Here is a 26,021-nt window from a genome sequence, read left to right on the forward strand (position 1 = left end):
GTGTGAAGTTGGTACAGTGAATCACAGATGTGCTCCATGTTTACAAACTCAACCACATACTTCATATTAGGCGGGTATAGAATAACTGTACACATGGCAATTAAGATATCACGCATCATGCGAATATAAATAATGCAGCATCACCACCGTGGCCTGTAAATATTGAACATTTATACACTTGGGTTGCACAAAATAAAACGGCTCACTGCTGCCACACTGTGGCTTATTGAGCTCAGTACAACTTGATTCCAATAACTTTGTAGCAACACGCACACATACTTGTATAAAACAGCAACACAAACATTACAAAATATACTTTATATGTGTGTGTATATATATATATATATATAATATGATAACAAAGCACTTTTTCATGGCACTTTGTGATCACCGTGACGCCTCCAAGAAGGAACAAATATGACAAGCTAACATTGAAAATGAACATTGTACAAATCAAGACAAATACAGTGCATGGAACAAATACAGCTTTTGCACACAACAACATCCATTGTCATCTAAGACACAGTTACGTTTCAGTGTGTTTTTGAAATAAGAACGAACATGTCTGGGGGGTTATATAGAAGCAAGAAATAATCTCCGGCGCAACAGTGCATGGAAAGATCCTGCGGCAAATCATTAAACAAAGTGAGACCCTTAAGAGGACGTTTGGGTCACGCACACAATGAGCAGGGGTCCTCCAACATTGATTTTATTCTAACAGCATTACACGTGAGAACGTGTAGCTACAGTCCGACAGTGATGCCGTGTATACACACTTAGTGAAGATAAAGACTGTAAGGCCAAAAGGGATTCAGTTCACAGCCTTTGAAAAGTGACATGAAAACAAAGTCATTTTATGTCCTATCAACAGTCTTATTGATTATTCATAAAAAACTTAACATCCCTGCAGACGGATAAAGATTTTCCATTGTGTAAATCCTGGCTTTTTTCTTTTTTTGATCACAACTGTCACCACAAAGACCACAACACATTTCTACAGAGTGATATTCACATTTTCGATAAGGGATGGCAATCGGATTCACTGTCATTCATTTGAGTGGAAAAGAGGAGGACGCTTACTTCTTAGGATTAGTGCCGGGATTGGTTTTACTTATCCCCCCTTACCACACTCTGTCTTGATCCCCTTCTATGCGTATGTGTGCGCATGTCTGGCTATGTCACCCGGCCCGGAGTCGGGTTTAGCTACACAAGGCTGCAGCATCCGGTCTTGTGCTTCTGAGATTCAATGTAATCGTGTATCTGGAACTTGGGCTCATTTGGCTGTTGGGTGGTTCTGTGCTTCAGCTCCCTGGTAGAAAGAGAGAGCGTGAGAAAGGAAGTCAGATATTGAGGGGGCGGATGAGGGATGGGATGGAGCAAAACGAGTAAGAAATGGGGGTCATGCGGGAGACGAGTAAAACATAAGCTCTGTTTTTGCAACCTATTTAATTAGAAGCTACACTCATCGGGCGGAACATTATCCACACATTAGGGTCAAACATAACCGCGTCAGAGTTAGGGTTGCCTAGATCCTCCTGTATATAGACACCCTGCGATTTCCGGCGGTTACCATGGTAACCACAAACGCATCTGTCACCTAATGTTGATACGATGCATTTTCGCCACCCTTTTATCAGTTGTTTTCTTACAAACTGACTGCTTGCAAATCTAAGCTTTCACTGTAAAAACTCTCTGGGTGCTTAAGTTGGTATTTGATGTTCATGCCGAGCTGGTTTTACACTTACTTTGCGATAGCTAAAAAGGCAAGCTCCACATTGACGCCGGTCTTTGCGCTGGTCTCCATGAATGGCACTCCGTACTCCTGAGGCAAAAACAAATGGCGCTCTTGTGAGTCATCCATCCATCCATCCATCCATCCATCCATCCATCCATCCATCCATCCATCCATCCATCCATTTGCTAAAGTCGCTTATCCTGACAAGGGTCGCAGGACTGCTGGTGCAAAACAGCCCTTTTAAAAGACACACCTTTTTGTATGCAGCCCTCAAAGGAAAAAAAAAAAAGTTTGACCACTCCTGATCTACGCTGATGACTAATGACAGCAAGAGCAATCAACAGTTTAACATGAAACCTTACCTTAGCCAATTTCTCCCCCTCCTCTGTCTTAACCACCCTCTCTGCGGCCATGTCTGCCTGTATAGCGGAAGAAAAACAAGTCGTTGCCCAGTTGCTGGAGGTTAGAGGTCACAGAGCTAATTGTTACAGAGTAGGGCCTACAATGTCAACACATGGACCCAGCTCATCCTCTTATGTGGCAGTCATTCTTGCACGGCTGCCAGATAAGAGGATGTTCACGAGCCAAAGCTCCCGCTGAGTGAAGGGGTGTCACAAAATTCAGCCCCAGTGGAGGACTGACGCCGCCATCCCAGCTGCTCTCAGCACAAATAAGCCTCATTGACATGCATGACCCCCCTGAGCACAGGGTCCTCTTTTAACCACCAGAGGGAGCCTTCTGACAGATTAGTTACGACTGTTGCTGGCAGCAAGGAGACTCTTCATCACCAGGGGCACTGTGCAGAAAATGGTTCCAAGCATTGGATTCTGAATTTATGAAGGGGTCGTTTGGCCATGTCTTGGGCTGATCATGTGTTTTAAAACATCAGTGGAGGAAATGAAACTCTGAGCTTCATGTTGCATTTGATGGGTTCACACATGAGTATTTTTCTGAAGAGCCGTATGAGGAATAAGTGATGCACAAAGGAACAGTTATCCTGATCTTTTTGTGTAACACAAAAGTAAAGGAAGGTTTGCTCACCTTGTTGCCGAGCAACATGATGACCACATCCTTCTGGGCATACTCGTGTATTTCATTGAGCCAAGCCTTTAAAAAGTACAAGCAGATAGGCACAGCCGCGATGTGTGATTGGTTTACAAACAAATATCTCAAGACCGCACCGTTCTCATTCCTCGGGGGACACATCCATCAATCAATCGCAGTGAAAACGAGCCACCGAGGAACACTTTTACTGCTTTTCATTATCAGAACTGGTCTGTTTTGATAACATTGAGGAGGATGAGGACAAACGTAAGTGCTCATTGTAGTTTGTAAAGGGGCTTTTGGAAGTTTAAAACACAAAGGGAGCACATAGACTGCAAAATCTTACCCTGATGTTGTCAAATGATGGCTTATTGGTGATATCATATAGCAGAAGTAGTGCTGTTAAATGGAAAAAAAAGATAAATATATTGTGTTGGTACCACTTGGATAACACACACACAGTATAGAGTACTTAAAATGGTCTCTATGAAAAGCAGAGCGTTTCTTAGAAAGGTCACTCCCACACACAAACACAGAATGAGGAAGTAAACTCAACGAGAAAAGGTTACCTTGGGCATCTCTATAGTAGGCGTGTGTCACGCTTCGGAATCTTTCCTGGCCGGCTGTATCCCAGATCTAAAAAAAAAAAAAAAAAAAAATCAGCAGATAATTACACTTGTGACGCAAACAGAACTGTTGCTATACGGAACAAGTTGAACAGCAGACAACCAACATAAGAATGTAGCATCATGGCTCAAATTGTATGTATTGTCCAAATCTACTTGAGTAAAGGCCAAGTTGATTATATCAATTCACTGGATGCTTATCATTTTGTCATCGCAGATTGATTCCAAACCACTTGACACAAAGTCTGAGCTAAGACAGGATTTTTTTGTTGTCATTGTTGTATTAGGAATGTGTATTAACAATGATCAGATCTAAATACAACCACACAGTGCCAATCAGTAACCGTAGCTTTTTAAAAAAGTGTTTTTACGTCCTCTTTCTGTATGATGTAAGATGTGCAAGAACCGTGTGGAAAACAAAAGGATAAGCTACCGCCTAGGTATCGAATTTTGTCACCTCCCTCTTCTGTTTAACAAACAGGTTATGAGAATAGACGATTAGGCGCCTGTGTGTGAAGAAATCTGGTAAAGTCCCTTCAAGTTTTAAACCCTCGCAAGATGAGTCTGACATAATCCGGTGGATGTATGGCTGAACATGTCTGCTGCAAAACAAATGAGAAGAACTGCGTGCTTGCTCACCTGGAGTTTGACTTTCAGGTTGTCGACATCTACCACTTTATTCTAGGGACACAAGCAAGAGGAGCCATGAGACAACATGTACCGCATGCTTAACAAAGCTGAATGCTGTGAGGAAATGGCACGGAAATGAATGACGCACATTAGAGGGGACCAAAAAAAGCACAAAGGCTCAGCGTGTGGCTAAAGAATAGAGACAACTACAAGTGGCTTGTAAATGCCGCCAGAGAAAGTTAATTGCAAAACGCATGACAACATCAGTGAGTTGGACAATAGGGAGAATATCAACTAACTCCCACTTTTCATTTCCTGTTAACTCACAGTGCGCCAATCTGATTTTCTGGCCATAGTTTGGACTAAAACGGTTGGGACCGTTCCAGGTTAAAGCCAAATTAAAAGAGACACTATTGAGAGAGCGAACATTCAAATCTTGTACGCAGCTATAAAAGCATCCATTTCCAACTTTAAAATATGTTTTTGGTTGTATTACTCTATGGTGATGAACTGCATACATGACTGTAGTCTATAGCAGTGGATCTCAATTGGGGATACGTCAAGGCAGGTTATCAGCAATTGTAATTAAATGCTTTCTACTGCCGTGCCTGGAATAGCGATTTCTTTTCTTTTCAAAGTAAGAGCAAATTAAATGGAATATGAAATATATTGCTCAATTGTCAGTGACTCGTTTGCTGAATGTATTGCCACGATATGAACAGTATTGTTCTTTTCAAATTAAAAGCAAATCATTGGAACACAAAGCAACATATTGTAAATGTTTTCTGACGACGCAACAAAATGTCCGCTTCTGAGATGGATAAAAACTGGTGGATTTTGCTGCAAAATTCCTATTCGACAATAGTAATCAGAATGTTGCGTTTAGAATCGTAGGGCTGCATAGAACCGATTCTTAACAAAAAAAATTGGGTTGACCTCACCTTATGACTGTCATATTCACGAAAAAAAAAAGTTCAGCTCGGGTCAGCTCACTTTAGTGCAACTACAGTATAGTGATAGTTTACGTTTGGCTTGAGTGCATTCTGGCTACACAAAGGTGATAGAAAATAAACATATCAGTAATGCAGCACCATACTTCTCACATGTAATTAAACAAACATTATTATGAAAGTCTTCAGGTCCTGCGGCCATCTACGGTCGAGACATTGCGACTTGTTAACCTTTCACAACAATAACCTTCCCGCCAGAAAGCAATTCACAGATAAGGGAAGTGTGAATATAAATACGCGGCCAAAATATGTGTGCGAAAAACAACACTGTTGGGGGAGAAAAGAAAGAAGCTGAACATCTTACAGGCAGCGACTAGCCACCTGCTGAATACTGTGTATTGGTAGAATGGACATGGTTCAACCCCTGCATTAGTTGCCATGGCTTTCTATTTCCCCCCCCCCCAATTATGATGTGAGAGGAGTCTGCATGCTGAGTAAATGCTACAAGGAAGCATGCCGAAAATAGCCCAGCCATGTTACAAGATGACAACAGCAGCACTGCCTGCCTTTTCATGCACAAATAACAACCTCAGCATTCAACTGTTTCGCTCAGCTTACTCCATTTTCCAGCAGCTTTAACTCCTCTTTCGCAGCCACAAGGCGCTTCAAGCAGACTATAGGTGACTCTGAATGAACAGTGCAGCGGTGAAAGCATCGTTTGCGTCACTCTTAGGTCTGTGGAACATCAGCACAGAACCTGTTGCATTTCCTTGAGTGGTGGAAAAACTAATTGTCCTCAGTGGAGATGATCCAAAGCTCTTTCTGTCAGACAACCATTGCACTCTCTAATGTCTCTCTCTGGCTAATGCAACACAATTTCCATCCTAGTCCGACCATAAGGGGGAATGTTTTGTGTTGATTAGGATGGGAACAAAAGGTTAATCGGGTTCACTATTAAAAGACGGCTTTTGTGTTCATCACAATAGAGTGGTGGTTTGGATTCCAAAACACCGTGCAGATAGTGTGCCCCACGCTACAATGAGGTTAGCAGGGGAAATGAGCAATTTAATTCAAATAATGTATCAATGTGGCGCTATCTATGCCAGCGATGCAGTGACGGACAGACAATTTAATGTTCTTCCGCCAAATTCCCCTTCATTTTCCATGGATTGAATGATTATCAGCACTATTGGAGCAATTTACAGGGTTTATTATTGTTAATGTTATTTCTCAATGCATTTCAATGGATGACAGGATACACAAGTTATACTGGAAACTGATTAATTTATAATCAAATCAATAAAAATAGTAATATTAGACTTACTTTTATTTTTTTAATCAGATTTATTTATTTCGTTGTTTTTTTTATCGTGTAGTCTGCAGTAGACTATGCAATACATAAAAAAAAAGGCGCTTAGTACCTATTTGTGTTTGTTTTTTGAATAATAAATAACACCTTTGATTATTAGCTCCCAAATCCTTATCTTGTAAAGCCTAAAGTGCACGTTAAAAGGTTTTTGTTTTACGTATGCAAAATATGTGCCTTGGCTCAATTCATGTTATAAAAGATAGCAAGAGGATGCTCAGAGGTCAGGTGGTATGATGAGTTAGGATCTTCACCGGCTCAGAGCGGTGGGGATGAGGATGTGGGCGGGCATCCATGTCAGGAGCAGCCGGAGGCTCCTAGCAGCACAAGTGTGCTGTGAACTCCACTGACAGGATTTGTACATTCGGTGCTGCTGTCACACAGTGATGGAAAGCGAGGTGATAATTGGCACACTCAGGAGTGGCCCGCTCTTTGCTTTACAGTTATCAGAGTAAAAAGAAAAGGAGACAAATGACAAATGTGAGGAAAAGTGGGCGGATTTTTAGCAGGATCTCACTCACCCTAAAGTCAATTCCAACAGTGGCGATAAAATTGCCTCCCACAAAAGCCCCATCTTTAAATCGCAGCAAGATGCACGTCTTTCCCACAGATGAATCTCCCAACAGCATCACCTATCATGCGAAACAAAAACAGTCAGCAGACGGAGGGAGGGAGGCTAGGGCACAAAGGTTACAATTAAACACAACAATTCATCTGTGCAGGAAATGAACGCTGTGGGTTGCATGAATAATTTTTTTGTTGAAATATTTCACAACAGATCCATTGCACAACGATTCTAGCGTGAGCTTCTTTGGAAATATGATGAATATAAATTTGCATTGAGATGCCCCCAACATGTTACCTCTTAAGGTGCTGAATGTTTGCAATCAAATTACAAAAGGGGTGAGGACAGTTGCAGTTCAAAGCAAAACAATGCAAACGTATGCACTGCAGTTGCAACTAAAACAATACAAATAGTTTACTTCCTCTTTTCCACGTTCCTAATAAAGTGGCCCTACAGCCAAAACAAAGTGCTGACTCACTTGAACTCACAGCGGTAGTTAATTGCTTGGTGCAATTTAACTTTACTCTCCCATTGTGTTAGCATCTTGACAGTAACAGGTGTGTCTGTCCTGCTTTTGGCAATGGGAGGGGTGCAACAAGTACACCCTCAACAAATATTTGCATCAGCACATGTGGGCAAAGGGAAGATTTTGTTCTACATCGACTTGTTAGAAACGCCAATTAAAACTTTAAAATACAAACACATCACGTTAAGCTACTACATGTATACACTTATAATCACGAGACTGTAATGCATCTAGAAAAAAAAATGATAAATTGACAGCAAATACACACCTTGAAGGCAATATCATAATACTCGTTAATAGAAGCGCACCGCTCCAACACATATTTGGACGTTCCGTTTTTAGACTGCTTTTGCGTCAACGATGCCTTTCTAGTGGACATCGCGATGGCAAATGATGCGTTCACGGAGCCAAAGCCACTCTCGTCCGAGATGTAGTCCAACACGGACGCACACAGGTGTTGTGTGAGGTTATGCTTGAATGTTGAGTGTAAATCTCAGTCTGTGTCTCCGGAAGTCTCCAGCCCTTTAGCTCGCATGCTGTGCGGTCACAAAAATGATGATCGCCAAGGGGGAAAAAATGGGGGGGAAAAAAAGCTCACCCTTCAGCGTTTAGATGAAAAATTAAAATAAAATGTAAAGGAAGAAAAGACGCGAATGGGCCAATTTAGAAGCATCCAGCAGTCATGAGAGCGGAAAATGACACCCGGGCGGAAACATTTCTCTGCTTTGCATCCTGGCGTGGGCAGACGATATGAATTGACGAGGTGTGCACAGCAGCAGCGTCTAAGTGTGTGTAAGTGCGCGAGCGCGTTCACGTGTGTGTGTGCGTGACCGTGTGTTTTCATGAGGGAAACATCATTGGGTCCAGCCCAATGGGTTATATTATTTCAAAAACAGCTACGGGGCTCTGATAAGACGATAGCTGACACATCCGTGCCACAGGTGTTGTCCAATACCGTATACGGAGTCTGTTCTTATTTTTACTTAAGTCATTTGAACGCCACTCATTTGAACGTTTCATTCATGACCAAAATGACGCTGTCGCTATGATTATGTTGCGTCGGTTCTTTCTGCTCCAAGGCATTTTCCCCGCTCCTCTTTCTTAACGACAACCAATCACCAACATTTGCTCTCGTCAACAACTGTTGCATATATTCAAAGAAAAGTCGTTTGCTTAATTAACATTCCATACGCGTCAACTTGTTCCACAAAGAGTCAATTTAACAATTAAGTGTGCAATCACTTTTCCGCAGTATTTGGCTCCGCCTAGCGTTCAAAATGAGAAACGACATTTTGTCAACACTTGCTATTTTAACCACTTTGTTGTTTCCCCTCGCCTTAAGCACTCAGCAAAACATTAAACTCGCTTTGCAATCTGTTTGGGTACTTTGAGCATCATTTGGAAAGTGACTCAAAACCGCATGACCTTTCACACTCCATGAATAAAACCTTTACATTTAATATCTATCTATCTATCTATCTATCTATCTATCTATCTATCTATCTATCTATCTATCTATCTATCTATCTATCTATCTATCTATCTATCTATCTATCTATCTATCTATCTAATCTATATATATAATGTAAAGGTTTTATTCAATTTATTGTTGAAGGTTTTATGTTGATTCAAATTGAGAACAGACAAAAATAAAACATCTGAAGTTATTTTTCTTTAACCTGTAGATGCTGATAAACATTTAACATATAAATACAATATCAGCAAAGGTTCCCTTAAACTCTCTCTTACAGTTTACACTTTGTGAGATATGCCACCAAATGTGAGTCAGTATGAAGAGCTTGATCTTTAAATGTCAACGCTGACAAATATTTATGCAGGAAAATGCCAGCATATGGTCACTGGTCACAACATGAGGTTTGCATGTGCAACCAAATCCTGCCTTCACAAAAACATGACTTTAATATGGTATATAAATGGTACGTATCAAAATTAAATTTTAGTCATAACTCTTCATTTAGATCTCATTGGATTGTGTATGTTTACCAAGAAGGGTCTACGCTGCATACAATATTTACATTTGTTATTCTCTGATACAAATGTGATGCAATGCACAAGTACTACAAGAACATTTATGGCTCCAATTATTGCCCTTGAATGCATGGTGCATCTGGAGATGCACATCTAGCACATTCAAGCTAATTCAAATGGCAAGGCCAATTTCTTACATTCTCACAGACTCCACCATGCTGCTCAATAAACGCGTCGACATAAAGCCAAGTGCCACATCATCCACTACACTGAGCTGTGCCTCTTGTCTGCCCCTCCTCCCCCCACGTCACAAAGTATAATATCATCCTTGTTTAAACCAGCAGTGGAGCCAACACCCAGAAGCAAACAGTCTGCCTCCGCTGTTCAATGTTGCAGCCCTCATTGCAATCACTGAATCCTGACACAATCCTCATTAATAACCAACCTTCCGTCAAGAAAACCCCCACAGGATGTTGAGAATAGTAATGAATGCAGTGAGAGGATGAAGCCTCTTCCCACGACTGGTCCATCCTGCATTCACTTTAGAGACTCTAGCATTCCACAGTGAATATAAAGAAAAGGCCTCTGTTATGTCATAACTTGAGTACAAACAGCTTGCCGTGTTGCCGTGTCCTTCTTATCACTCAGATGAAGGCAGCAGCTTGTGTGAGGGTGGGGGGAGATCTTGAAAAACAAACTCTTGGTGGTGTGTGGGTTGCATGGCAGGAAGTGCACTCACTGTGAATCCGATGCCCACGGTTGGGATGGCGAAGGTCCCAAAGAAAAAATTGCCCAGGTCTCTTGGACCACAAGGAAGGACTTTCCTATGTCACTGTCACCCACTACAATCGTCTGCAAAAATATAACCAGTAAAACATTCCCTTGGTTTTTGCGGGGAACATTTTGGTTGACCCCACAAGTTCAATTTACACACACACACATTTTTTTAGAATTCAGCTCTTCTGCTTATAAGTGAAGGTGTAGTCAAATGTTCCCCACCACATTGCAGGATGCAGGAAACCATCAGTATTGTCGCCATAGTTATAGTTTCATTGCACCTGGAGCACATTGGCAGCAGATGCTCACCTCTTTTGCTGACATTTATCAGCGCCTATCCCTTCTTCTTCCCCTGCCAGGAAAAAATAACAACAACAATGGCCTTCAGTAGGGATTTACCTGACTTAATCTACTTTTAATACTACATAAATGTCACAATTAGGAACGATCAAAATGATACAATGTAAGAAAAAAATGCATTTATACTGTAACAGTACCCAGCTGTGTCATGTACACCATCTGCAGCAGTTCATAATCAATATTTAACAACATAAAAAACATACTTTAAAAATGAATAGCATGGTCAGATTCCATAAACATACATTTTTAATATATTCTTTTAGAACAAATGTTAGGTTATAAAGGTGGGTGCCTTAGACAGTGTTTATGCTAGAAAGACATTTTGATGGCCGACTACTGTTCTACTAAACAGTTTTGCAAGGATAAAAATACATTCAAATGAAGTGACAATGACAACATTTGCAGGGTTTCTTTTTTTTTTTTCAAACTTAACTTTTAACGTTTTTTTAAATTTTGTAATTCACATTAATTGTATTTTTCATTTTGTCAGCGCAATCAGACACTTCTTCCCATTTCAGATCATCACAGTTTATTTTTTATTGCTATCACTCATTTCAGTTCCACGTATTGACAGTTTGACTTTTGAGCCATTTTATTCACAGAAGACCTTGGTTGTAACTGTATGACGTTTATTAGTGTTTGAGTGCATCTGGAATAAGCATTTGAATTCTTTTTTTTTTTTTATGTACCAGCTTAATACAAGCTAAATAGTTACTCTTTTATGCTAGTTAAAAAAAACAAACAAACAAAAAAACATGTTCATTTTCTACTGTTAAAAACTCTCCTTGGAAAACAGACAGCATTTTACCACCAAAAAGCCTTTCCTTCTACATTCTCAGAAGCTCTGATGCTGAACGTTTCCATGGCAACATAAGAATCCTCAGAGCATGCAATCTATTCTGAATTGTTTGGGCCATTTAAGATCGGCATAATGACACTCATAATAACAGTCCTAATGGATGCAGCAGAAGAACACATTCACTTAGTTAAATTAATTGTTGAACATTATCCAATTAATACACAATTATAGACCCCAGCTTTATTTAGCACTGGTTACCAAACTGAGCAGAAAAATGCAGTACTTGTTATTTTTGTGGAATTGTACTTTTGGTCATCTTACAGCCTCATTTTACAACTCTTCCTAGAGTTGGCCGGCCATCTAAACTGAGCCATCGAGGGAGAGGGCCCTTAGTCAAGGAGGTGACCAAAAACCTCTCTCTATCAGAGCTCCAGAGTTTCGCTGAGAAAGGAGAGCGTTCCAGAAGGACAATCATCTCTGCAGCACTCCACCGAGAATTACAGCAAAGAGGAATGGGCAGAGGTGCCTAAGAAAAGGTGTGCTAAGCTTGTGGCATCATAATAAAAAACGTTGAGGCTGTAATTACTGCTTGCTGCAAAGAAGAATGGGCAGAACTATTTAATGATAGGTATGTTAAGCTTGTGGCATCATTAAAAAAAAATGAGGCTGTTATTGCTGCCAAAAGTGGATCGTCAAAATATTAAGTGGTTCCGCAAAATAAAAAAAATAAAAAAAAACAGGGTATTTATTGTATGAAGAATTTAGAGGTAAGAGATTAATAGTTTGGTATAAGGCTGTAACGTGAAAAAAGTGAAACGCTGTGAATACATTACGGATGTACTGTATGATTGGTTTTAACATATTTCTTTAGCCTAGCTTCTCAGCAAGCATAGGCCTTGCTTACCAGACCTCAACATAAGGGACCATTTGATAGAAAAGCTTCTCACGTCAACATATGCGTGCAATTTGTTGTCCAACATATTAGACACTGATATGAGTCATTTAGTTTTTTGTATTATGTTAATGCAAAAGTAATCAGATTGGTTCTTCATTACGTAGTTTAACAGACAATATGATGTAAGCCACCTTGTGGCAGAATGATATTTAGTTTTGAGTCGATACTGGGTTAAAAGTAAATCAGATTTAAATTGATTTTTAAACCCCAGCCCTATATACGTTTAAAAATGTGACAAATGCATTGTAAAAATGGAATTAGAATTTGGTTTAAAACAAGAATCACCGTATGCATCAGGGCAATGGAATGTGTTGTTTCATTTATCCCATCCACTCTCCATGTACTCCAAGGACTTGTCTAGCATTGCTCACCTCAATTCCACTTTCACTACGGAGTGATTTCCTTGACAACCCTGTGGAAGAGAAAGAACAAACTTGACTAAATATTTATAATGTTCGAAAAGCCACAATGAGCATTTCAACAAGGAAGTAAAAGAAAAGTCTCTATCACCCTGTAGGGCTAACATCCAACATTCTTTTACAAAACAAAGCCCAAACTTTGTTCTTTGTGTCCTTTTTATTGATGTATATGCTCTTGTTGGGAGACCAAGCACAATGTACAATATACATGAGCCAAGATCTCCTCAGATTACCACAGCAGCAAGGACACCCCCACCCCCTCCAATCATCTATCAGGAAATAAAATGTACCAAGACTACATTTTGATGCTAGTTTAAATTTTAAAGACACATGGACACGCTTGTTCTCAAACAGTACACAGTATAAAAATAACATCTGCGGTTCTTTTTTTACAGACATGGGGCTTCACTGAAGCAACTGTACTGTGCAAAGTATACAAGGTCACTTGAAAAACACAATTCTTAAAAACATAAAAATAGCTCACATTAAATGTGTCCAAACTGCTAACTAAGATGCAGACCGGGCAGGCAGAAATTGCACATTTTGGGAACATTAAATCCTGCAGTAAACAAGTCATCTTAGCTAAATAAAGGCAACTTTGTCTGATCTTAAAATAATTCTTAAAACAGAAAAGATAAATATAAAAACATACAGTGTTTACCATTTCTGCTCAGAGAACTTGAGATGTTTCTCTCTTGTGCAAGGAGCAGAACCATGCACAAAACTGCATCTACACTAATACACAGGTACCATGAATTGTAACATGTTTTTTTTTAAATTTCCTTAAGTTGCTCTGCAAGCAGAACAGATTTTAGGAGCACAGGGACATCAAATGAATCTATCTGGACACTTTCTGGGACCACACAAAGAAGCTTTTGGAATTTACACCAAATACCTTCCGAAATTATAGGTCAAATCTCTACATGTGTAAAGCTAATTTTTCCCAGAAACACAACCAAACGGGCGAACCAGATAAGTAATCAATACCTTTTTGTTGCAAGCGACCCATAACGATTGCAAATAACTTTTTTTCACCATCGTATAATAATGTAATCAATTGACTTTTTGTGTAACTCTATCAAACAGTATAGTGCACTTCGACTGTTTCATGGTACCAATGTAAAATGCTTCAATAAAAGCAAAACATGACCCACAATTTTTGTTCCGTCTTGAAATAAAAACAACACACAGCAAAAAGACTGGTTGAACTCAAACCGCATCCTGACTCCAAGTAGAGTTAAATTGATCATTTGTAAAGGGTGACGTTTTACTTGTCCATCTGGTGTCAAAAACACAACATTTTTTCAAGCAAAAAAATAAAATAAAAATACATCAGGCATTCATGTCATCCTGCAAACCAAGAAAAGTCTCTGGGCTCACAGTCGTCAATGTGCAAATTTGCAGCATTCACCTCTCGGGAAGTCATTTCTACTGCGAGCAAGATGTCACGTTGTTTTCGTGGCCTTTAGCTTTCAGCCAAACCTCCCACGCACACAGGTTCGCCTGGAGCTCGGCTTACGGCCTCCAGCACAGACATGCTCGTCCATTATGTCTACACTCCACCGGGGCTACCTGATTCTCCCGTCACTTTTAACTGGACCCAGTTCAGACTTGGGGTCAGGGGACAGGGAGCTCCAGCTTGTTTTGACGCACGGCACCAAAGCTGTGCAGGAGGAAGTCTGTGTGGTGCATAGGTCTCCAATAATCCAGAATTTGGCCATACTGCGGTCGACCCACGCTTGGAGGGGCGGGCCCACCAACTGGGCGTTTTGTTGCGCCTCCAGCATGGCGGGCTCCTGAGGTGGCAGCTGTAGTATGGAACTTAACTGCTGGAAGCTCTGCTCCAGGTACAAATTTCCTGGTGGACCTGCATGCAGCCAACTGTCCTTATCTGTAGGTCGCCAGTCACAATCACAAAGAAAAGAAAGAGACAATTATTCATCGCATTAGGTTAAAAAAAAAAAAAAAAGCTATCATGCCTAAATGCTTTTATTTTGTGAATGATGCCCTGAAGATACATCATTCGTATAGTATTTTAGCCAAGGGATGGCACATTACTGATAGTAGTAGTGTCATGTTGAACTTTGACATGTTGTCATCATCTGGGTCAATTTTCAGCTCCCTGGTGTCTTCTTTGAATGTTTTCCCTTTGATGTGAAATGGCTTTGACGTATAGATCAAAGGATTGTACAAAATACTGCACAAGGGTTGAACTTTTTCCATTTATCCTGTTCAGGGTTACCCAAAGGCAGACCACACTGGACTGGTTGCTAATTAGTCACAGGCTAAATATAGAGACAAACAATAATTCACAAACAATAGACCTTCTTAATATAGCACCACAAAATACTTAAAATCTTGCTTGTACTGAATGTAACCCAGACCTAAAATTCAATCACTTATAGTTTGTTAACGAAAAAAAAGAAAACAGAGAGGACATTTCAAAGACTTATCTCCATGTACTTGTTGGGAGTTGCCATTACAAAGAAAAATCTGCCATCTTGTGGTTCTTCTTTGAACTTCCGTTTTTACAACCCCTGAACATAGTTTTGTAGCTCTTCCAAATGCAAAGCTTGGATCGCAAAATATTGACTTTCAACCTTATTAAAATTGTCAGGAGATAAGATACTTACTGCAAAAGGTATTTGTTACTATTATTTGTTATTTCGGCTTTTCATGGAATTTGATTTGAACCTAATAAAAAGCAGCTAATGAAAGTAAAAAAAAAAAAAAAAGAAGCCTCACCTTTGCTCAGTGGCTCTTTGTCTTTGAAGCTCAAAGGTAAGACGAGGAAATGAACTTGGGCCACACGCTCCCACTGTTTCAATACTCGTACTGTCCAAACACCAGGCCGCAGAGGGCGCTGCAGCGGGGGCTTGTATTGGGTGTATTCTGCATTGGCATCCACTGTGATGTCGTAAGAAGCTGCCACCACCTGGGCGGGGTCAATCCACACTATGGTGGCTGTGAGGTTGGGCCCGCGAACCCATTTCTGAACTGCCAGCGGTTCATCCAGAGGACCCATCAGCCTGCCAAAATTACGAAATATTCTCTCTTTTGGATCCCAATCTGTGCCGATCTGTTGGGCGAAAGGATCGACGGTTTATATGAACTATTGTTTTCACTCAACAAAGCTCTCTCATTATTTCTTTTTTTAGACACAATGAGTGTGTGCTCACCTCGAGGTTTTTGAGCCTTTCAAACTCCTTAAGATTCTTCTCAAGCACCAATGCTGTCTGGGGCACTGCCCACGTCTCTATTGACTCCTTGACATTGGATCCCACAGCCTGAACATCTTGACGTATCAAGTACCCTTGAAAGTGGTCGTCATAGAAATACAAGTGCACTGAATTAGGGTATCCAATAGGTTCAAACCTGTCTCGACGAGGGGGAAAAAAAAAACAGTGTCAACTAACTGGCAAACTAAAAAATAAATCAAGTACAAAAATACCCGTTTAAATCATTTTATTATTCAATAGGTTTTCAGACCTGCAGGCCTCGTTCTTGCCCTGAGATGTCGCAAGACTTTTTAGGCCAAGGCGAAACAAAGAAGCGTGGGCAGTGAGTGCCATGTCACTGAGTGAACTCATGCCATCAACCTGCTCAAACTGGTTCTCCCAGTACGCCTTGATGGCAACAGTTCCTGGTGCATATTGACCGTACAGGTGGGTGTCTAGGATCTCAATGGCTTCCTGGTTCACTGACGATTCAAATTTGCGTGCAAAGAATGTCGGTCGGGACAATTGCTGTGGTTAAGGAAAAAAAAAACATCACAAAAGAACAAACACAATTAGTGATGAGACAGTATTGGCAATAGTTTGCACTGACTCACTCACCTGGATGCGAATGAGGTCTTGGGGTTTGAAGTCATTGGGAGAGCAGCCACACCAATCCACAATGTGCTTGTACTGACATTTACAGCCCAGTTTACGATTCCAGTTGGTCACACGAAGGTTGTTGTCCACCAGGCTGTCGCACATGTGACTGTTTCCGAGCACAGTGTGGAAGAATGACTAAGAAAAGGGCAGAAAGACAAACAAAAGTCATATAACGTCACAGTCATTTTTGTGTAGATTTTTATATGATTTCCCACAAAATTTACAATTACATTAGGTTCAAGAACCACACGGGTAAAAAGTTTCATGCCTTTGACTTGTATTCAAGGTCGGTCAAAGAACAGTAGTTTCTCAAACTTTTTTCAATGATGTAATCACTGTCAAATATGTTTTCAGCTAAGTACTCCCTAAACAAAGCAAAACATATTTAGATGGGGGAAAAACAACTAAAACTGAGTACTATGCCATCGGTGTATGATTTATTAAACTGGAACGACGTTTGTAGTGCTTTCTCTAGACTTATTTTATTCAACAGCTCCAGAAAATAATGTACATTGTCGTAAGAAGCATTATCTGTTTAATTTCTAGCTTGTCTGCTGGAAAATCGCTAACGACAATGGTCATCCATATACAGTAACAATTCACAGAATTGAGTCCAGTCCAAAAGTTGCTTTATGTTCCATTAAATCTGCTCTTAATTTGAAAATGAATGTCGTGTTCTTATCACCAATGTCCTACATATCCATAAGCAGTCAGACACTGCCATTAAATTCATTTTGAGTTGCATTAAAAAACATTCAATTAAAATGGCTGATGCCAGCCAAAACTCTGTTAAAATATCACATACCCCAAAAGGAACTCGTCCCCTCATTTGAGAGCTGCTTATATGGCTAAAGTTAGGTTTATACTATGGGAGGACACATAAATACTGCCGCTCAATAAATGCTTGATACTAAAGTGCTTTATTCAACAACTACTTCAGTAATTGATCTCTTGTAACAAATGCAAAAGACCCGATTATTCACATATTTCGTTTTGGCCACGCTAGCCTACAATGGAGGAGCCACTGAGAACATGGTGTAAATTTAGCCTAACAAGACTTCGGGGAATGAAAGCACACTATCAAATAACACCAGCGAAGCTTCCTTTTATCCTGTGCACAATGCACAATAGTGTCACACTATCTTGATGCTGAGCTCAGCAGAGATTGAGCTGTATCAGGCGATGAGGGCCCACCTCAGGCCCACTCACCTCAGCGGGGAGCAGAGTATAAGAATAGAACTGCTTCAGTCCCGTCACCAGGTCGTCCTGGGAATTGATGACATACTCCACAAAGCGGCGGGTGAGTGCGAACCAATCCGAGCCACCTGACACTTCCAGGCCATCTGGGATGTTGCGCTCTCCCAGCCGCCACATGTGGTTGTCACACTCATGAAACAGACGATCAAGGCCCTGCTTCTTAATAAACCTTGAATATGAAACAAGTGACACTGATTGGTTGAGGAAGGATTTGGAGCAGTAAATGTTAATAGATTGCTCATTGATTAATGCCCGGGTAATGTTAACTGTTCACAAGGCACACTATGGCATATCCCATAAATGTCAACTTTTTCAACAAAAGTCATATTTTTTTTTCCTTTTGTGCTTGAAAAAATACATTTCTTCGACCTAAATTTGTGAAGTAAATTGATGTTCTTTTCACGTATTTAAAGGAAAAAAGCCTCACCGGGCGTTCTCTCTGCCATGGGATTTGAGGAAGTTCTTGTCTCTGTGCTGTGCTAAAAAGGCCACCAGCTCATCATTAGTCCTGTTGTGCAACAGAAAGAGCAAGGGGGAAAAAAAAGATCATTCTTTGGAATGTCCTAGTGATCGCACATTAAGGAAAGTAACACAATTTTCACGGAAATTGTATATCAGAAGTTCTCCAAAAACATGATGAACATGCCTTTCAGGTAATTTTGAATTACAAAATGAGAAGTTAAATTACAATCACAGTGTAGCACTCAAAATGCTAATTCATAAATGAGGAGGATACATGAGGAAACACTGTTATATGGATAATCGGTCATTCTTGTCTTATCATAGACATACAAGACTTAATTAAACTCTATATTTCATTTATTTTGTTTTTATAAGCTTGGCTGACCAACCTAGTGGGGAAGTCTGTGCCGCTGAGGTTGATGAAAAAATCCCACTTCCAGTCCAGCATAGAGAGGAGGTCCTGCATGCTATGCAGGTACGCCTTAAGGAGGCTGGCACCACCCCAGATGGTCACCATCCTCCAGGGCGTCGCGCGTATATTTGGGTACTGCTGGACTATTTTAAGAACCTCCCGATGCATGTAGCCTGACCGCTGGAAGGGTTTAGAGCAGGAGGTCAAAAGTGTACATGAGGGTATGTTTGTGACAAGCACGGAAAACTGGTTCATACTGACATATTTTGACACCTCATATGTCACTATGTTATCATGGCAAAATGATATTCATGCTTCAAATAAGAATGACGTTACAACATTAAATATAAATCATACAGCAGTAAATAAGTCATGAATCATTAAAGGCAGTACATGACATCACCTTGTCAAAGGGATAAATCATCAGAAATCATATTCAGGAAAAATTGCTCAATAGGGATTACACATTATGTGTAACTACCACTCTCTTAGAAGTGTTTGAGTCAAAACTAAAAAGAAACACCATTTGAGTTACATTTGCTGAATTAACAGTGGCTTGTTTCCAGACCATCGTAGCTAATTAAAGTTTTTGCTGCGATAAGCAATTTAAAGAAATTAATCATTTGGGGACAGACCCTGATTAGGAAAGCTAGACAGCCTAAATAGACCAGCTCCGAATACTGCAGACTTCTTTTTTCCCCCCCAAACAAGTAAAAAAAAGGAAAAAACACTAGCCCCACAGCCTACATGAAGGTTGAGTGCAACGTTGCTGTAGGCTACAAATATTTGTCTCAAGATCTCAACCATCAGCAGGTTGGCCTTTGGAATTCCGACAACACGTGATGGTGGTGTTCACTAAATCCAGCTGCTAAGAATAACATCCCTTTATTCTAATCCCCTCAACCATGCTGTTCGACCTCTAGGATGCATGTAACCTACATAACGCCAATGGCCAGGTAAACACATTTATTTTTCAGCTCAGTCCAGCCAACACCAAGAAAGTAACCAACAATACTGTAAACTAGACCAAAGGAATCACTTTGTTTTGTAAAAATATGCTGTTTTAAATGCCATTAAAAACTTTGAGTCTTACCTTGTCTACATGGATGTAGTAGTAGTGATCCGAGTGGTATATCGCTTTAATGAGGCGCTTGAGCTGCCGCACAGAGCGGCCATGGACCATCAGGACAAAAGCCACACGGACGGGGTTCTCTACCGCGGCCAAACTGTTGTCCAGCTCGCCAACTGACTGAACAGCACTTGATACACCTAGTGAATGAGGACATTAAAAACAAAAAAAGGGGCTTTGGTGATTTTCAGAGATGATATTCCTAAAAATAACAATGTGAATTATTCGACAACTATTATGTGGTCCACACGTGAATCCAATGTGCACAAAATAACCCAGCCAATAATACTTTTCAATCATTAATCCATCACATATCTTGTAGAAAATGTATACCAGTGAGTGTTGAATGCTGTTTTGGTAAATGTTGCTTCTCCATGTGTTTAAGAAGCATTTGCTTGAAGCTCCTTTATAATTACTATTTCATCTAAGTTCATTTTCATTATCCTGTCTATATTCCACATTAAACATTATGTTGGCATTAGGAAAGTGGACTCAAATTCAACAAAATTATATGGTTGGTGTTTAATTACAGTATATTACGTCACTCACTTTTATGTGTGCACCTCATCAAGGAGTGACAAATACAAAGCTACTGTATAAGTAAACTTCGTCTCTTGTTTGAAGGACTGTGGAGCAAGTGTGAGAACGGACCAAAGACAGGTATACTGGGATACTTTACAAATTTAGCCATTTTCGGTAGTAAGAAGTTAATATTTTAATTAAAATGAATTTGATAACCATTTGTTTCATAACAAATAATACCTTTAAAAACACATTTTGCCACTTGCTGAAAAATGACCACATATGCTCAGGTAAACCAATCACGGTTCAGCTTGCCAAAGTCACATGACCAAACTCAGACAACAGGTGAGCTGTGATTGTTTTTCACCTGAGCTAGTGTGATGTTTATTTCAAGTGGCAAAATAAATTTTAAAAGTATTAAATGTACATTAAAGAAGAAGTCACTTCGCAGTTTCTAGAGTAGACAAACTATAGACTTTTAATGGTAAAAAGGACTAAAAAGGAAAGAACCCCTTTGTGTTTTAAGAAACTTAAATGTGTTTCAAGTGCGGAAGGGGCAGAATTATAGAATGATTAGAGACGGTCTCTCGATAACACAGATTTTCATCTATTCTAGTCTATGATGCAATGAACCAATGTTTACTGTACATATAATTGCCTGCCCACGTGCATGCTGTTATGTGACATTACATTTTATTATGTAAACAACAGACACTGACAGCATGACTTGCATTAGTTGGTAATAAATACAAATGGTGTGGAAGGCCTGCATAACACGCACAATCACCCGGATATTCGTGCATAGTGTGGCAGGTTCTCACCAAGTTGGGGGCAGAACTGCGGAAGGGCATCTGGCATGAGCTGCTCGGCCTGATGCATGCACACAACGTTGGCGATCTCCTGGCGACACTGCTGTGATCCAGCACGATGTAGAGCAGACCACGCATCTTTGCCTACTATGTCACATTTGGGCTCAAAATCACTGCTGGCGGATTGGTGTGCCCCGTCCACACTGCCTGGCTCCCCTGGCAAGGCTGGAGCAAGTAGACGTGCCACCATCAAGCCATCAGCACCACCTCGCATGTCATTCAAGTTACTGGACGGGTCATGGGGCGCGACGCCGTCCAATCCGGTGCCAGTTTGCCCCTGCTCGAGTTGATTCGTCAGCCTGATTCCGGGTTTTCCTTGTCTTCGACTGGTCCCTTTTCTTACTGAGCTGGTTGTAGTGCCTCCTGTTCTTTCCAGTCGCCCCTTCCATCTGTTCTTGTTACTCCAAGACAATGGGTTGTGCCTCTCGAAAACTGTGGCATCCCTTTTCTGGTCCAAGCTGTTGTTGTCGGGCAATTTAGACCGTCTTGTTTTTTTCTACAAAGAAAAAATTGAGAGTGAATGAAGAGATGGACACTGTAACACACAAAATCTAATATTGCAAGGATAAGAGGGGAGAAGGGATGTTTTGATTATGCCAGTAAACCTAAAAGGCATCACCAGTTATTTTAGCTTGGTTGATCGTTTTTTGTTGTTGGGTTTGTTTGTTTTTTTTCAAGATAATCTGCCCAAACATTTTGGGAGAAACAGTGAACGGCATATAACAAGCCCAATGAATCACTGAAGAAAGCCGAGTCAGCCCCCTGTGGCAAAGATTGCAGGAGGAAAAACATACGCTGGTGACGTGTTCACACACATTCCACATACGCATGAAAACGACATGCAAACCTCAAAAATTTTAACAACTTGAAAATAACAGTCAGCCGACATTCAAAGAAATCCAAGCATGTACAGCATGAAAAGCATTATTGAGCCTTTAGTATATATATCATGCTTCACGATTTGTGTGCACACCTGAATGTATTCTTAACATTACAAAGAGAAATTCCTATTTCTCTAATTCCCCAATTTGTTTACTGTTTGATCTGTAGTGTCAGGAAAAAAAAACAAGCAAAGATTGTGATTGTTATACTCCAAAATGAAATCAAATGCTTTATTTTGATTGGATTTTAACTGGAAAATCCTTACTGTTGGAGAACTGGTACACTTTTAATTTGAAAAACTTATCTACTTTGATCATTGATTATTTGGTGATTCATAGGTGCAGTTCTACTTTACCCTGGAATTTGTAAGCACAATTGTTTTGACTTAGTGTCACTGTAATTTCAAACATTGTACAGAACACGGAGACAATCTGCTCTTCGGTTCAAAAGATTTGTAAATAAATAAATACGAATACAAGCAATAAATAAATACGAATACAAGCAATAATATTAAAAATACAAATAAAACTTGGCACTCTTGCTCGGGCACATAAATATTTTGCACAAAAGGTCCTTCAAAATGTGTGCCATATGTCCTCTAAGAGGAGGTAGGACTGCAAATCCAGCATAAAATATGCTGAAAGTTTTATACTTCTGTCAGTTGATGTGGCATCACCCGAGCTGCCTCGCCTCTCGCAGCTGGTGGGCTTCTAGCCCAAAGATGACAAAAGAAGGCGAGGAACCAGAGCTGCGTAGCGAGACAAAGAGCAAAATAATACACTATTCTGCCAGTAAGCTTGTTAGTTGCCAACAAATACAGAAATGGCACGTTCATATTATACAATCACAACCTCTTTATCTATCCCAACAGCAGGAATTAGCATGAAACATGAAATGGGTACATGAAGAGTTTACGACAAATAACTAATTCGCTAGCAATGATAGCTAAAGACGTCAAAGATCCCTTTTAACTTGGTGGGAAGGCAGTGAAAAAGGTAAGCTTAAAATAAGTGTTCTCTTGATGTAGTAAAATCCTGGAATACTTAGCATTTGCCTTAAATGTGTGACACAGTTTGCTGAGCAAATGTTCTCACACTAAAGACGAGCATCTTGATGCAGCTACCGCTTCAGTTTTCCTTATCAGGCGTTTGCACAGCTTTTAATTAACACCATCATGTCAAAAAGAATTGATTCAAAGCCACGCTCATCAGTCTCTTCGCTTTCCAATTAATGAGGGGGAAAACCATATCCGCATCACCATTCTACGAAGCGGGCAGCAGTACCGAGCATTAAATTCTAGCCAATGCTGATAACGACTTTTCAGTCTTTTGTGGAAGCTTTTAATATAACACAATGTGATATATTGTTAGGGTGTGCTTAAAATTCACAGGCACCTCGCAGCATGGATTATAAAAGAAGCAACGTGAACCAAAATGCTAGGAACACTCTAGCTCAACTCACCTACTTTAAGGCTTTACAGAGTGGGGAAATAGGGATTATAATGAAATCTTAAGACTGAAATTTGAGTGCTCAAACATACATTGCTGAGCATAATCCCACTGCATGTAATATATGAAGCAGGACCAGTGTCATTTCTCGAGTTGAAGAGTAAAGCCACACTCCTAAAACCTAAAATGCAAAATGGTGATCATTTCCAAGAATTGACACCACCTACAATCACTGTCACTAGTCTTTGAGACCTAAGGCAATATGACATTACACCGAGAGTAATAGGACAAACTATGAAGAAGCGAACTAAGATGATCACCAGACAACTTGAGACTTGAGTCCCTTTAACCAAAAAAAAATTTAGATATTCCATTGAACTTGAAAGTATATGTTGAGCAGATAACAATTGAGCACCCATACCATTTGCAATAGTCCCACATAGGAAACAGAAAATGGACATGCCAACGGAAAAATATGCACGGTTGCTTACAGTGAGGAAAATGACAGGATGGAAATGTTGGTGACCTTTAGATAGCAAGATAACTTGGTAACCATTTCAAATTTCTGTAAGGTTTTATAACAGTTGATACTGCATCATAGAGTGGACGTGTTAAGCTTCATACCATTTGACGGCACATGTAAAATGATTTTCACTACGTAGTTGTATTCATCTCAGCTGATGAAAAACTAAATACTTGATGAAATAATGTTAGAAGATTTCGGTCTAAGTGTGGTAGTTGCACTGCCACAGTGGACAGCAATTTCAGGAACAATAGCAAAAATGGTAGTCATCTATTGACTCATTTTTGTGTATGTGTCTTCACATGCCTAAAATTAACAAAAAAATTAACAACCTGTGACATTGCTTCAAGGAAGTGTGTGATCTCCAATTGTTCTTTGGAGATCTGAATCCCATAAAGGTAAAAAGTCAATGTAAAACACTAATGAGAACGTGCAGCAATGTAAAACAGCAAAAATAAAGGCATGCAATGATTTGTAGAGAAGTCACTAGAACACAATTTAGTAATAAATTGATTCATGTTACAATAGATTTGCTCACAATTTGAAAGCTGTTCTCATATGAGGCTGTTCGTGCCCCAGGGGTTACGTATAAGCCCTTTAGGGAGTATGTGAGATTCGAACAGGGTTTCTGTAGGTATCTGCAAATATACTTTTTATTGTTTTTAGTTTAGTTGTTTTTGGCATAGCATTAAAAACGTCAAAAAAAAATCTCATATTCCCTAACGTGCTTATACATATGCCCTGAGGCATTCACACCCTCACGTAAGAACCGCTAGTATAGATAACCACCCACACACGAACATACATTCACATATATGGATAAATTAAAGGAGTGTTTCCTAACTTATGATACAAGGCATTACATTACAAAAACCTCAAACGCCATGGATATTACTTGTACCTTTTGCCATTTGGTGAAAGAGCATTACATTGTTAGCCTGCATTATATAAACTGTTATTTTAAGACCATTTACGAGAAACTGCATAAGCAAGGTTTGAACGCTCCAAAAAAAAAAAAAAAAAATCTACTATGTATGTTTCGGGAAAGTTGAACTGAAGAAAAGCCACGTAAGCAGGGCAAGAACAATGCAAACTCCCCAGATTCGGACCCCGAACCTCAGAACTGCGAAGGTGAAGTGTACAGCACTCTTTCACGATGCTACTTATGAGTCTAGTGCATCAGGGACTCCTTAGCACTCGACTGTAGAAGGAAAAGATGCTACTCCTGTCTCGGGTTGTCAACATATTAATTGTTGTCATCGTTATATTTAGTTTTTCGATCGTCTGGTCAAGTACAAGCTGTTTGTTGACAGCCAAGGCTGGTTCGGCGAAGCCTCTTTTGCGTAGGCTAGCTCAACCCGATCCTAAGCTAGCGGTTAGCGGATATTGGCTTCAAATGAGCCAAACGGAATCCGTGTCATCCCGCGAAAATGAAGGAGGGGACCGTTGCTCACCTCCGCTTCGCCGTCTTCCAGACTTTTCAGGCTCCACACGACGAGACCTTGAATGAGAAGAATAGTTAAAGCGGCGGCAATCGCGAGTTTGTATCGTCGGAGGAGCTTCCGTGCTCTCGCGCTGGGAACCATTTTTTCTTCGACTCCGAGCTGCGCGCACACGCGCTTGTGTTGCGCGCCTCTTCCCGGTCTTCTCCTTTACAATATGGAACAGCTCGTTTAGAAAGGAACGCGCTTTCTAACTTTTCATTTTTATCTTTAATTACGTATACAAGCCAATCTAGTAAAGTTATAGGTAAAGTTATGGATGAGACATATCGTGCTGTACTTCTTCAAATCTGTTTCCATCATAATGACCCCATTCACATTCCTACACGTTTTTTTCCAACCCAAGTTTACCTTAACCCTACACTTATTCCAGATTTTTTTCATGTTGTCATCCAT

General features: G+C 40.2%; 2 protein-coding genes across 2 annotated transcripts; both read right to left on the reverse strand.

Annotated features, from left to right (window-relative positions):
- Positions 1 to 3: 3 nt before the first annotated feature.
- On the reverse strand, positions 4 to 8,220 carry LOC148410682 (ras-related protein Rab-37). The gene is made up of 9 exons (XM_088436991.1): positions 7,711 to 8,220; positions 6,873 to 6,983; positions 4,045 to 4,086; positions 3,349 to 3,415; positions 3,126 to 3,178; positions 2,777 to 2,842; positions 2,098 to 2,154; positions 1,746 to 1,822; positions 4 to 1,309 (listed from the first exon to the last, which is right to left on the reverse strand). The coding sequence occupies exons 1-9, from the start codon at positions 7,819 to 7,821 to the stop codon at positions 1,204 to 1,206; spliced, it is 690 nt and encodes a 229-aa protein (XP_088293117.1). The 5' UTR covers positions 7,822 to 8,220; the 3' UTR covers positions 4 to 1,203.
- Positions 8,221 to 12,879: 4,659 nt separating this feature from the next.
- Positions 12,880 to 25,748, reverse strand: xylt2 (xylosyltransferase II). The gene is made up of 11 exons (XM_088437913.1): positions 25,578 to 25,748; positions 21,223 to 21,766; positions 19,844 to 20,019; positions 18,728 to 18,930; positions 18,304 to 18,384; positions 17,829 to 18,045; positions 16,578 to 16,754; positions 16,231 to 16,487; positions 15,921 to 16,116; positions 15,487 to 15,820; positions 12,880 to 14,632 (listed from the first exon to the last, which is right to left on the reverse strand). The coding sequence occupies exons 1-11, from the start codon at positions 25,707 to 25,709 to the stop codon at positions 14,310 to 14,312; spliced, it is 2,640 nt and encodes an 879-aa protein (XP_088294039.1). The 5' UTR covers positions 25,710 to 25,748; the 3' UTR covers positions 12,880 to 14,309.
- Positions 25,749 to 26,021: the final 273 nt, after the last annotated feature.

This window comes from Hippichthys cyanospilos, chromosome 16 (assembly GCF_059441005.1).
Source record: "Hippichthys cyanospilos isolate Australia breed blue-spotted pipefish chromosome 16, RoL_Hcya_1.0, whole genome shotgun sequence".
Lineage (NCBI taxonomy): Eukaryota > Metazoa > Chordata > Actinopteri > Syngnathiformes > Syngnathidae > Hippichthys > Hippichthys cyanospilos.